This window comes from Haliotis cracherodii, unplaced genomic scaffold (assembly GCF_022045235.1).
Source record: "Haliotis cracherodii isolate W230 unplaced genomic scaffold, xgHalCrac1.p SCAF_1, whole genome shotgun sequence".
NCBI lineage: Eukaryota > Metazoa > Mollusca > Gastropoda > Lepetellida > Haliotidae > Haliotis > Haliotis cracherodii.
The window spans coordinates 86,221,316-86,233,637 of record NW_027266264.1 but is presented as its reverse complement, the minus strand read 5'-3'; the positions used below and the strand labels follow the sequence as shown (position 1 = coordinate 86,233,637).

The 12,322-nt window shown below is 43.1% G+C and overlaps 1 protein-coding gene across 8 annotated transcripts in view; it reads left to right on the top strand.

The window, feature by feature from the left end:
- The window catches only part of LOC139452873 (band 4.1-like protein 4), a 110,993-nt gene that overhangs the window by 45,042 nt on the left and 53,629 nt on the right, over nucleotides 1-12,322 (top strand). For all 8 annotated transcript variants that reach the window (XM_071234665.1, XM_071234868.1, XM_071234602.1 and 5 more), the window contains exon 4: nucleotides 3,446-3,527. In XM_071234665.1, the coding sequence (XP_071090766.1) occupies nucleotides 3,446-3,527 (82 nt within the window). The remainder of the gene's footprint in view (nucleotides 1-3,445; nucleotides 3,528-12,322) is intronic.

Here is a 12,322-nt window from a genome sequence, read left to right as displayed (position 1 = left end):
ACCCACCAGGTACTGGCTGTAAGGGGACCCAGCTGTAAGGGGACCACCAGGTACTGGCTGTAAGGGGACCCAGCTTTAAGGGACCCGCTGTAAGGGGACCCGCTGTAAGGGAACCCACCAGGTACTGGCTGTAAGGGGACCCACCAGGTACTGGCTGTAAGGGGACCAAGCTGTAAGGGGACCACCAGGTACTGGCAGTAAGGGGACCCAGCTGTAAGGGGACCACCAGGTACTGGCAGTAAGGGGACCCAGCTGTAAGGGGACCCACCAGGTACTGGCTGTAAGGGGACCCAGCTGTAAGGGGACCACCAGGTACTGGCAGTAAGGGGACCCAGCTGTAAGGGGACCACCAGGTACTGGCTGTAAGGGGACCCAGCTGTAAGGGGACCCACCAGGTACTGGCTGTAAGGGGACCCAGCTGTAAGGGGACCACCAGGTACTGGCTGTAAGGGGACCCAGCTGTAAGGGGACCACCAGGTACTGGCAGTAAGGGGACCCAGCTGTAAGGGGACCACCAGGTACTGGCAGTAAGGGGACCCAGCTGTAAGGGGACCACCAGGTACTGGCTGTAAGGGGACCCAGCTGTAAGGGGACCACCAGGTACTGGCAGTAAGGGGACCCAGCTGTAAGGGGACCACCAGGTACTGGGAGTAAGGGGACCCACCAGGTACTGGCTGTAAGGGGACCCAGCTATAAGGGGACCCACCAGGTACTGGCTGTAAGGGGACCCAGCTGTAAGAGGACCACCAGGTACTGGCAGTAAGGGGACCCAGCTGTAAGGGGACCACCAGGTACTGGCTGTAAGGGGACCCAGCTGTAAGGGGACCACCAGGTACTGGCAGTAAGGGGACCCAGCTGTAAGGGGACCACCAGGTACTGGCAGTAAGGGGACCCAGCTGTAAGGGGACCACCAGGTACTGGCAGTAAGGGGACCCACCAGGTACTGGCTGTAAGGGGACCCAGCTGTAAGGGGACCCACCAGGTACTGGCTGTAAGGGGACCCAGCTGTAAGGGGACCACCAGGTACTGGCAGTAAGGGGACCCAGCTGTAAGGGGACCACCAGGTACTGGCAGTAAGGGGACCCAGCTGTAAGGGGACCACCAGGTACTGGCAGTAAGGGGACCCACCAGGTACTGGCTGTAAGGGGACCCAGCTGTAAGGGGACCCACCAGGTACTGGCTGTAAGGGGACCCAGCTGTAAGGGGACCACCAGGTACTGGCAGTAAGGGGACCCAGCTGTAAGGGGACCCAGCTGTAAGGGGACCACCAGGTACTGGCAGTAAGGGGACCCAGCTGTAAGGGGACCCACCAGGTACTGGCTGTAAGGGGACCCAGCTGTAAGGGGACCACCAGGTACTGGCTGTAAGGGGACCCAGCTGTAAGGGGACCACCAGGTACTGGCAGTAAGGGGACCCAGCTGTAAGGGGACCCAGCTGTAAGGGGACCACCAGGTACTGGCAGTAAGGGGACCCAGCTGTAAGGGGACCACCAGGTACTGGCAGTAAGGGGACCCAGCTGTAAGGGGACCCAGCTGTAAGGGGACCACCAGGTACTGGCAGTAAGGGGACCCAGCTGTAAGGGGACCACCAGGTACTGGCAGTAAGGGGACCCAGCTGTAAGGGGACCACCAGGTACTGGCAGTAAGGGGACATTGGTATGTAGTCCCTTGGATGTTTCAGCTGGAAATGAGCCTCCTTAAAAATACTGAAAGTAATTATTTTTTTTCAACTTTTGCATGAAATTTTAATGAACATTCTTGATGTATCCCTGTGTATCAGTTGGTATGCGATGGGATGTTATATTTAGTGTTATTAGATGCAGACTGGTGGACTATTTTGTGTGTGCATTGTGAGGAGTAGGAGAGATTGACGCGTGGTTCAGCTGACTTGGAGGCAATTAGGCCTCTAAGTATCTCTGTAGGGGAGGCAGTTTCACAAAGCAGATTCCCAAGCGCACAGAAAACACATTCTATTTCCTACTGTTTGTCAAGCCAGCAAGTTGCTGCCAGATTTATTTACTGAGAGCACAGCTTTGGACTTTGAAAGATTTTCCTGACGCTTTTTACCAGCAAGGAGATGGTTGATTCTTTTGGCCTGATGAGATTAAAAAGTGAAATTTTAAAATTAATATGTCAATTCTTGAAAACAAATTTCAGATATGCCAATTTGTATAACATTTGTAGGAGGTTAAAGAAAGCAACACAAATGTAGGCTAAAGTAATCATGTGACCTCTCTACACAAGACAGTCCGTTCTTAATCAAAGTTTCCCGACTTCAGGGAATCCATGAAAGACACAGATAAAACATTTGTCCATTTTCACCTAATTTGAAGCATTGAAACTAATAAGTTTGATATTCAAACAGATAATTTTGTTGAAGAAAGTAATTGCATTTGAAGACAGATCACTTCTACAAAAAGTGTAAAGGTTCGATATGATGCATTTGATAATTGCATTATTTACATTATCAAAGCCTTGTGTGCATTAGCACCGTGGTCCTCACTTGGGGTGTTCCGACACACAGATACTTTGTGGAGATAAGAACAAAAGACTATTGATCGGAATTACATTCAGTTTCTACATTACTGGAGTATGCAGTGAGCGGCACCAAGGGGACAAGCTAGGCTCTTAATGTCTAAAATCAAATACAACTCGGTAACGAGGAAATATGTTAGACAAATGAGCAAGATAATGGAGAGATGGGCTTTGAAAGTTAGGATTGTTTCTGGCCTTCGTTGGGAAATAGATCCTTCAGGTCATATATATTGTAACTTCAGCATTGGTTGCTGGACATTTAACATTATGATCAAAAAGGATGGGACAAATTGTTTCAACAATGCTGCTATGGATAGACTGAGGCCACACAGACGTCATTATGTAACTCATTAAATGATGGCAACCCTCACTGAAATCAATAATTTCCAGAAATGAATGGTGATACTTTTTAAAAGAGAATTTTTACCGGTAGTTAATATCTGAAAGGAGCTGATTTCACTTTTATTCTGTCTCAGTTTATATGTTGGAGGGTCACTGGTGACCCAATCTCATGCATTGCTGCAATATGCTGTGCAGAGTTGTGTCCCTCAGGTGTGTCAGGATCCTGTGTTTGTGGGTTCTAGTCCAACATTTGGTGTGGTCAATGTTCTTGGTTTGTAAGTGTCAGAGACTTGCAAGACTCCAGGCTTTCCTCCCACATTTTGCCTGACCACTGTGATAACACTGAAAAAATACTTGCTGTGATTGGCTCAAAAGCTGCAATATTGCTGGTGTGGCATTAAGTCATATTCACTCACTCTCTCACTGAAATAATATACAAAGCTGTGTAAAAAGCCAACTAACTGCTTTATTGGTGAAGTGTTGAATGGCATGGAGACGTTTGTGTATACACTGACTTAGAGAATGACATTTAAGCTTGCAGTGGTCTGATGGCATTTTGTGTTTTGCAGGCTGCAGCACGCCCTACACATTCTACTTTGGCGTCAAGTTCTACGCTGCCGACCCCTGCAAGTTGAAAGAAGAAATTACCAGGTATGTCTGCATTTACCCTGAGAGGGGGTAGGCCGTCCAGCAATGCATCGTCCTGTCGAGCTGTACAGCGGCCTTTGATCCCTTCCTCAAGGATGCCCGGAGTTGTGCCCCTTTAGTGTCTGGGACCCATTTCACCAATCGATTCTAGTGCTCCTTCTGTCATAAGTTCGTTTCAGTACAGGGGCCACTTGCACAAAATGATCTTAGCGCTGAGATGATCGTAACTCCCATACTTTAACATAGGCTTATGATAGTCATAGCGCTAAGATCGCTTTGTGCAGGTGGGCCCTGTATTTTACGATGTGGTCGACAACCTCTGTGGTCCAGTGGCTAGAAGATCAGTGGTCTGATCCCTGGCTGTGACATACCAAAAGACAGGCAGAGATGGTACTTGTTGTTACCATGACTCGCACACAGCATGAAAGGAAAAAAAAACGAGAATTGGTTGGCTCAGAGTAAGTTTTCTGCATCTGTGTCGGGTATCAATGTTAAGACTGCAGCATGGTAATTCAGTGGGATAGCACTATAAAACCGGCTTTAGTGCGGAGTAGTACAAGCAGACACACACACACTCACATGTTCATGCACGTCACAATATATGTGCTATAATCTTGACCGCGGCATAAACCCCATTTCACCTCACCAATGTTGTTTCGAATAAGCAGACTTTTGATGCTGTTAGTACAGTGACACACAGTGACATGAGGAAAGTCAGTGCTTGGCAGGTGGGCACTCATCCATACGGGAGGGGGAGGGCGGGGGACCAAGACTCATTAAGTCAACCATATCCCAGCCTTGGAGGCCACTGATCCAGCTAATACTGTAGCCAATATGATTACCCCCAGGAGAGTGTTCAGCTGGTTTCCACAATGTCCCCTGAGCTCATTGTTGTACACAAGAGTGCCACTGGTACAATCAGCCTACCTTTGCATGAAGTATACAAAATGACTTGTGGCAGCAATACAAACTACTTGTCCGGACAATGATATATACAGAAAAACCTTTTAAAAGACTAATTTCTACTGGTCCTTATGATACCTTAGCTATATATGTTAATCACTGGAACATCTTATCCAGACTCAATTATTTACAGACCCCATCAAACTAACGTTCCTGTAGATTATCATGATGAACGACCCCAAACTAATGGTCCTGTTGATTATCATGATGAACAACACAAAACTAACATTCCTAGAGATTATCATGATGAACGACACCAAACTAATGGTCCTTTTGATTATCATGATGAACAACACCAAACAAATGTTCCTCTAGATTATCATGATGAACGATACCAAACTAACGTGCCTGTAGATATCATGATAAACAGGCCCGTGAAGATCCGGAGTAGAATTGGTCTTCAGCAACCAATGCTTGCCGTAAAAGGGGACTATGCTTGTCGTAAAAGGCGACTAACGGGATCGGGTGGTCAGGCTCGCTGACTTGGTTGATGCATGTCATTGGTCCCAATTGCGTGGATCGATGCTCATGATGTCAATCACTGGATTGTCTGGTCCAGACTCGATTATTTACAGACCGTCGTCATATAGCTGGAATATTGCTGAGTGCTGCGTTAAACAACAAACCAACCAAAACCATGATGAACAACACCAAACTCACGTTCCTGTAGATTATCATGATGAACGATGGCAGGTTCTGCTTTCCAAAAGAGATTTAATTTCAACATCAAATATTACATCTTGTTAAATATCTAACTTAAAGTTGACCAACATTAATGTATTCTGCCATGAAACTGCAAATGAATCTTGTCTTTTGTTGTTAGGGAAAATGATTTCTGCAGCAGATATACATTACACAAACTGTTTGCACTTTAAAAACAAATATCATCAGAGAGATAACTTATTCTTTTTTATGGTTTACGGACTAAGATACATTTGTGGAAATCATTATGTTTGAATTTATTGGCAGAAAGCTTTCTTGGATGAACAGTTTAGTGGGGAAAAAACCCATGCTAATATTGTGCAGGATAGTTTGTATTCTTGTAGGTACAAGCTTACATGTCTACTTCTGGGGGGGCTTTCTTCTGTCTGGGGACCTCTGCAGTGGCTACGTACACAGTGTATTTCATCAATTGTTATATGAAAAGTTAAGAATCAATTTTATGTTGTTTGTGGTTGTAACTCTTTGCTTTATCCCATCTATGAATGACTGAGAGGTTGGACAAATCAAACTATATCTCAACTATAGTATTTTTATTTCCTTATTATGGAGGTTGGTCCAATCCCTTTATCTGAAAGTAAGACAAACTTTGCCTACCAGTAAAAGGACAATTCTTACCTTAAAGGCCCCCAAATTGTGTATTGCAACTATTAGCAGCTAGTGAGTACCACTCAAAGGGCTTGCTGGCCTGCAACCCTATGATGGCTGAGGAAACATTGTTATAAGTTTCACATCGCACGGTTTATCCCTGGACTGATATACGTTGTAGAGATGTTTTCTTGGTGTTAATTTATTCCCAAACTGAGCTTGATAAATGGGCTGTCTTGCTGTGTGTTGTTTCGATGATTGACTACGTACAGTACCTTGTGCTGATCAATTGTAAGTGGCCATAATGGGATGGAATACTGTTGTTTGTTTCAAATATTCACCCTCATATGACAACTAAACTATGCTGGAATTACACTACATGTAAACACAACTCGGAAATAAGTATGCAGCGGACTAGAATAAGATATTTTGATTTTTGAAAACAGCAGGACATGCCTTGATATATTTTGTCTTTTAATAAAATAAAATATGAGAAACCATTGTTATGAATGATGTTTGATCAATTGTAACAAACCAGAATGACTGATGATTGATTATGAAATCCATTTAATTTTACTGTTCTTACACACTAAGTCTTGTTTCAAACAAAGAGGTTCCCATCCATCATGATGCTACAGTTTGCGGCCATGTGCAATGATAAGACTTAGAAATATTTAAAGTGCCTGCTACAACAGAATGAGACTAATGATGATTCATATGACCATGCTACCATGATCTCAGATTTTCACTCCTCAAATTATATACGCATCAGACACAATATTTTGCATTTGGAAATATCAGGCATTGGTTACATCAGTAATGGTCGGATGATACACCGATGCATCGGTGGATCGCGATATTTTTCTTCCTGATACAAGTATCGATTACAGTTGCACACTTTGTAAAAAATATTGATTCATTCCTTAAATGTTTACTTTATTGGCTGTTACACCAAACACTAATCAGTGGTGAAAATTAGTATTGAAAAAGTAAATATTTTCATCCATTGCACCATACTTGACACTGTCAACTGTAAATTGTCAGTGTGCTAGGTATTTGACTATCCTGTCTATGAAAAAGATGGCTTACACACCACAGATAAGTGCACATGCAAGTATCGCGATATGTATCGGATCATGAACAAAGTAGCGTGATAAGTATCGGATCACATAATTGGTGTATCGTCCCAGCCCTATCCTTGAGACATTGAATGATAGCTCCCTACCAATGAACCCATCTCGTGACATGTCATGGAAGTTGTGTTCACAGACATGTGGTCGACATGGATGACCTTCTCTACAAGACTTCCTGTGTGGACATGCATGTTGTCTGTCATCATTGGTCATCTGTCCATCATCTGTCACAGCCATATGTCAGTCAACTGTCGTAGTCTATCATCATCGGTCACTCAATGTGACAGCAGTAAATTCGTGGGGATCACATGGTCACTTTAGGTCATCATAATTTATTGGATGTTCATCCCTGTCTACCTCACAACAAGACATTCACCGGGTAGCCTAGTGGTTAAAGCATTCTCTCGTCATGCTGAAAACGGGCGGTCGGGTACCCTAGTGGTTAAAGCGTTCGCTCGTCACGCCGAAGACCCGGGTTCGATTCCCGACATGGGTACAATGTGTGAAGCCCATTTCTGGTGTCCCCCGCCGTGATATTGCTGGAATATTGCTAAAAGCGGCATAAAACCATACTCACTCACTCACTCACTCATGCTGAAAACCCTATGGTTTGATTCCCGACATGGGTACAATGTGTGAAGCCCATTTCTGGTGTCCCCTGCCGTTATATTGCTGGAATATTGCTAAAAGAGGTGTAAAACCCAACTCACTCACTCACTCACTTTACTTGATGAAACCCATCATTTACATGGTCCTAGCAAACACCCCTGCTTTCTGTGAATCACATCCTCCGGCAGTCATGGACACAGATGCCTTGTTTAGTTACAAGTTAACATAAACTTGGATAAAAATCTAACAATTAATTTAATATGTCCATAAGTCTAAGGTTTGATTCCCTACATGATTTAATCATTTCTGAACACGCCATTCCTTGTGTCTTCTCCAAGAGAGTGGGACTTGTACTGTGCAGTGTGTGACCTGACTGATCTTCCCACTCATGCTGTCAACCTCTGGTTTGTCTGATCCAAACATTGTCTATGGGCTGCTGTGATGTTAACAGAAATGTCAAAGAAACATAAACGCGCTCACTCAACGTCCTGTAAGTGGTCTGTGCAGGGACACGGAGGGTCATGGCTCATTGTTGTCCACTACCTATAGAAAATCAGTCGTCCAGTAAGAGATGATCTTGATACTTGAACCAAGGTCACTGATTGGTCAGTAGATAGGCTCTGTGCTCTGGTTTCTGTGGGAAAGTTAGATTTCCCATTATCAAGTTGGTGATATGGTTTCAGAATGTTTCAGCTGCCCTCACTTTGTCCTGCTTTTATTGAATTTGCCCGGGCTGGAAACTGTATGTAATTATGATGAAGTTTGTCGGAAATCCTGCCATGGTTTATGGCCACCTGAACCTGCTTGGCTCCTGCTGTGCTAGTCATTGCTTCTTCTAATTCTGTTAGATGGCCATTACTTACTTCATGAAAGAAAAGAAGAATATTGTGGTTGAATGTTAAAATGTTGTTAGTTGACATATGTCGAATTAGATGTAAATTGTGTAACCTTGTTACACAAACTAAGAGTCTAAAATGCGTAATTAAGCAGTTACCGTTAAACATGGTGTTCTACAAAGAAAGGTTGGACAAGGGTAACTTGATGTATTCATGGTGGTTTCATCAGGCGTATGTCCCAACAGGTTGTTAACTAGTTTATTCCCTAGCATTGGTATATGTGGCAGGTTTATTCCGCGGCAGTGGTATACGTGGCATATTTCCCTCCATGGTCTGCAGCTGAGCTTTCATTTGTAGCACAGCATGACATGCCTTCACTTAGTGCATAATGTCATCTTCAGTCTGATCATCATAAGTAACATCATTAAATCAATTGGTAGAGTTGCTGGAGACAATTTAATCGTAATGCTTTCCTGTTAAGCAGATCAGGACATGAATTTTGCGATATGCCGAGACAAAATGTCTGCTGCAAAGAGAAGTTCTGAACCAGGAATGCAGCGATAATTAAACAAAATGTACGCGGCTTTCAGATAAGGATTAAATAAAAAAAGCGAAGAGGATGCATTATGGTAGTGATGTAGAGGGGAATATCTGCGGAGAACCTGTGGCTTGATAATGTCCGTGTTGATGACAGTTACAACACGATTAATCTCTGTTCCTGTATCTCTGCCCCTGTATCTCTGCACCGAGAACTGCAGCCTGCAAGGTGTAGTGGATGGGATGAATTAATCATTACAAGCGCTTCCTTCTTCACCTGAAGCAGCTACTGTATCCACCTAGCACATCACAAGGCAGGATACCATGTGACGCCATCAGTTCCTCAATGCCGGCTGATGCAGCAGAGGGTGGCAGGTGTCCGTCTTGATTTAAACCACAAAATATTCTTCCGCTGTGATCTCGGTCTCATTGTGTTGTGTCTTAAGCCTATACAAGTTTTTTTTGCGGACAAAATATTTTGTCATGGACACATACAAATTGTGAAAGAAAAGATTTACATTGGAAGTCAATTATGAAAATTGATCAAATTTGCACATAGTTACATTTATTTTCTGTTAAGGAATACACTCTTAATTTCAGTGTAGGAATACACTCTTAATTTCAGTGTATCAATGGTTTTCTCCAATCTAACATTGAAATCTCCATCTGTTATATGGTAATAGCTTCCAGCTTGTGCAATGATAGATCAGTAAAATTCCTGCAAATCATGTTCATGCCTTGGACCCCCCAAAATATGACTGAGAGTCCCCAGAACCAAATATGTAAAGACCCAGGGGAATCCCTGCAAGGCTCCGTCTGGTGTAGTGTATCAGTAGATCTGTATTATACCCGTAACATTCTGCCAATGGAAGACAAGTGGCGGCTTTGTGGCCACACGAGCAGTTCCCGTTTCCTGTACTCTTTACATCAGCATCTGAAGTCGCACATCCTTAAAAAGGGAGACGTGAGAATGAAAATTTAATTCCCACTTAGACGAAAGTAAATAGCACGATTACAGTTGCACAGGGTCTATTTGCAGTGTAAATCACTTGCTAGCAGGGCCATGCAAGTTATCAGTGTGCCAGGTGCCCAGGAATGTGGAAGGGAGACACTCCATGATGACAAAATGTATTAAAATGCTTTGCTCGTCTTCACACTGCCAGCGATAAGAAGAGGAGTTCTTTGGGTGTCGATTAGTGCGACAGTCTCGCTGTTTGAGGGACAGATGAGTTTTAATTGCTGATCAATATGACTGTTGAGGTTTGGGATTTCCACTCTTTGAAAGTGATCCTGCTTTTCACAAGTCGATGGCTCCCTACCTGCTTGTTGCAACATGATCACACTGAGCTCTGTTTGCAGCCGGGATCATGATTGAGTTGGGTTTTGAATGACATTGATGTTGTATCTTTTATTGTTTAAAGCTGACATCAATGGGATAATAATCCGCATTTATGATTGTTGTCAGAAAATTGATTGAACCAACAAATCAAATTTGGAAATGATATAATTGATTTAATGTGTCCCTGTAGAGAAGTTTTGTTTTTAAAATAACATGATATATTGTCAGTTGGATCGCTGCTGAAGTAGAGGATTGTCAGTTCAACTAGAAGCTGATGTATTTCATAGCACCGGGCGGGTGAAGCGAGCTGCATTACGCCAAGGACTAAATAAATGATATACACACTTGGTTCATAAAACAAGCGCTATCATACTAAGGACAAGTAGAATATATACACACTTGGTTCATAAAACAAGCCCTATCATACTAAGGACAAGTAGAATATACACATGCTGGGTGTGTGAAGCAAGTCCGAAGATACTAAGGCCATATAAGATGATATACACTCTGGGTGTATGAAGCAAGTCCTATCATACTAAGGGCTATATAGATGATATACACACTAGGTGTGTGAAGCAAGTCCTATCATACCAAGGGCATATAGATGATATACACACTGGGTGTGTGAATCAAGTCCTATCATACCAAGGGCATATAGATGATATACACACTAGGTGTGTGGAGCAAGTCCTATCATACTAAGGGCTATATAGATGATATACACACTAGGTGTGTGAAGCAAGTCCTATCATACCAAGGGCATATAGATGATATACACACTAGGTGTGTGAAGCAAGTCCTATCATACCAAGGGCATATAGATGATATACACACTAGGTGTGTGGAGCAATTCCTATCATACTAAGGGCTATATAGATGATATACACACTAGGTGTGTGAAGCAAGTCCTATCATACTAAGGGCATATAGATGATATACACACTAGGTGTGTGAAGCAAGTCCTATCATACTAAGGGCATATAGATGATATACACACTAGGTGTGTCAAGCAAGTCCTGTCATACTAAGGGCTATATAGATGATATACACACTAGGTGTGTGGAGCAAGTCCTGTCATACTAAGGGCTACATAGATGATATACACACTAGGTGTGTGAAGCAAGTCCTATCATACCAAGGGCATATAGATGATATACACACTAGGTGTGTCAAGTAAGTCCTATCATACTAAGGGCTATATAGATGATATACACACTGGGTGTGTGGAGCAAGTCCTATCATACTAAGGGCATATAGATGATATACACACTAGGTGTGTGGAGCAAGTCCTGTCATACTAAGGGCATATAGATGATATACACACTAGGTGTGTCAAGCAAGTCCTGTCATACTAAGGGCTATATAGATGATATACACACTAGGTGTGTGAAGCAAGTCCTATCATACCAAGGGCATATAGATGATATACACACTAGTTGTGTGGAGCAAGTCCTATCATACTAAGGGCATATAGATGATATACACACTAGGTGTGTCAAGCAAGTCCTGTCATACTAAGGCCATATAAGATGATATACACTCTGGGTGTATGAAGCAAGTCCTGTCATACTAAGGGCATATAGATGATATACACACTAGGTGTGTGGAGCAAGTCCTATCATACTAAGGGCATATAGATGATATACACACTAGGTGTGTCAAGCAAGTCCTGTCATACTAAGGCCATATAAGATGATATACACTCTGGGTGTATGAAGCAAGTCCTGTCATTCTAAGGGCATATAGATGATATACACACTGGGTGTGTGGAGCAAGTCCTATCATACTAAGGGCATATAGATGATATACACACTAGGTGTGTGGAGCAAGTCCTATCATACTAAGGGCATATAGATGATATACACACTAGGTGTGTGAAGCAAGTCCTATCATACTAAGGGCATATAGATGATATACACACTAGGTGTGTGAAGCAAGTCCTATCATACTAAGGGCTATATAGATGATATACACACTGGGAGTGTGGAGCAAGTCCTGTCATACTAAGGGCATATAGATGATATACACACTGGGTGTTTGGAGCAAGTCCTATCATACTAAGGGCATATAGAT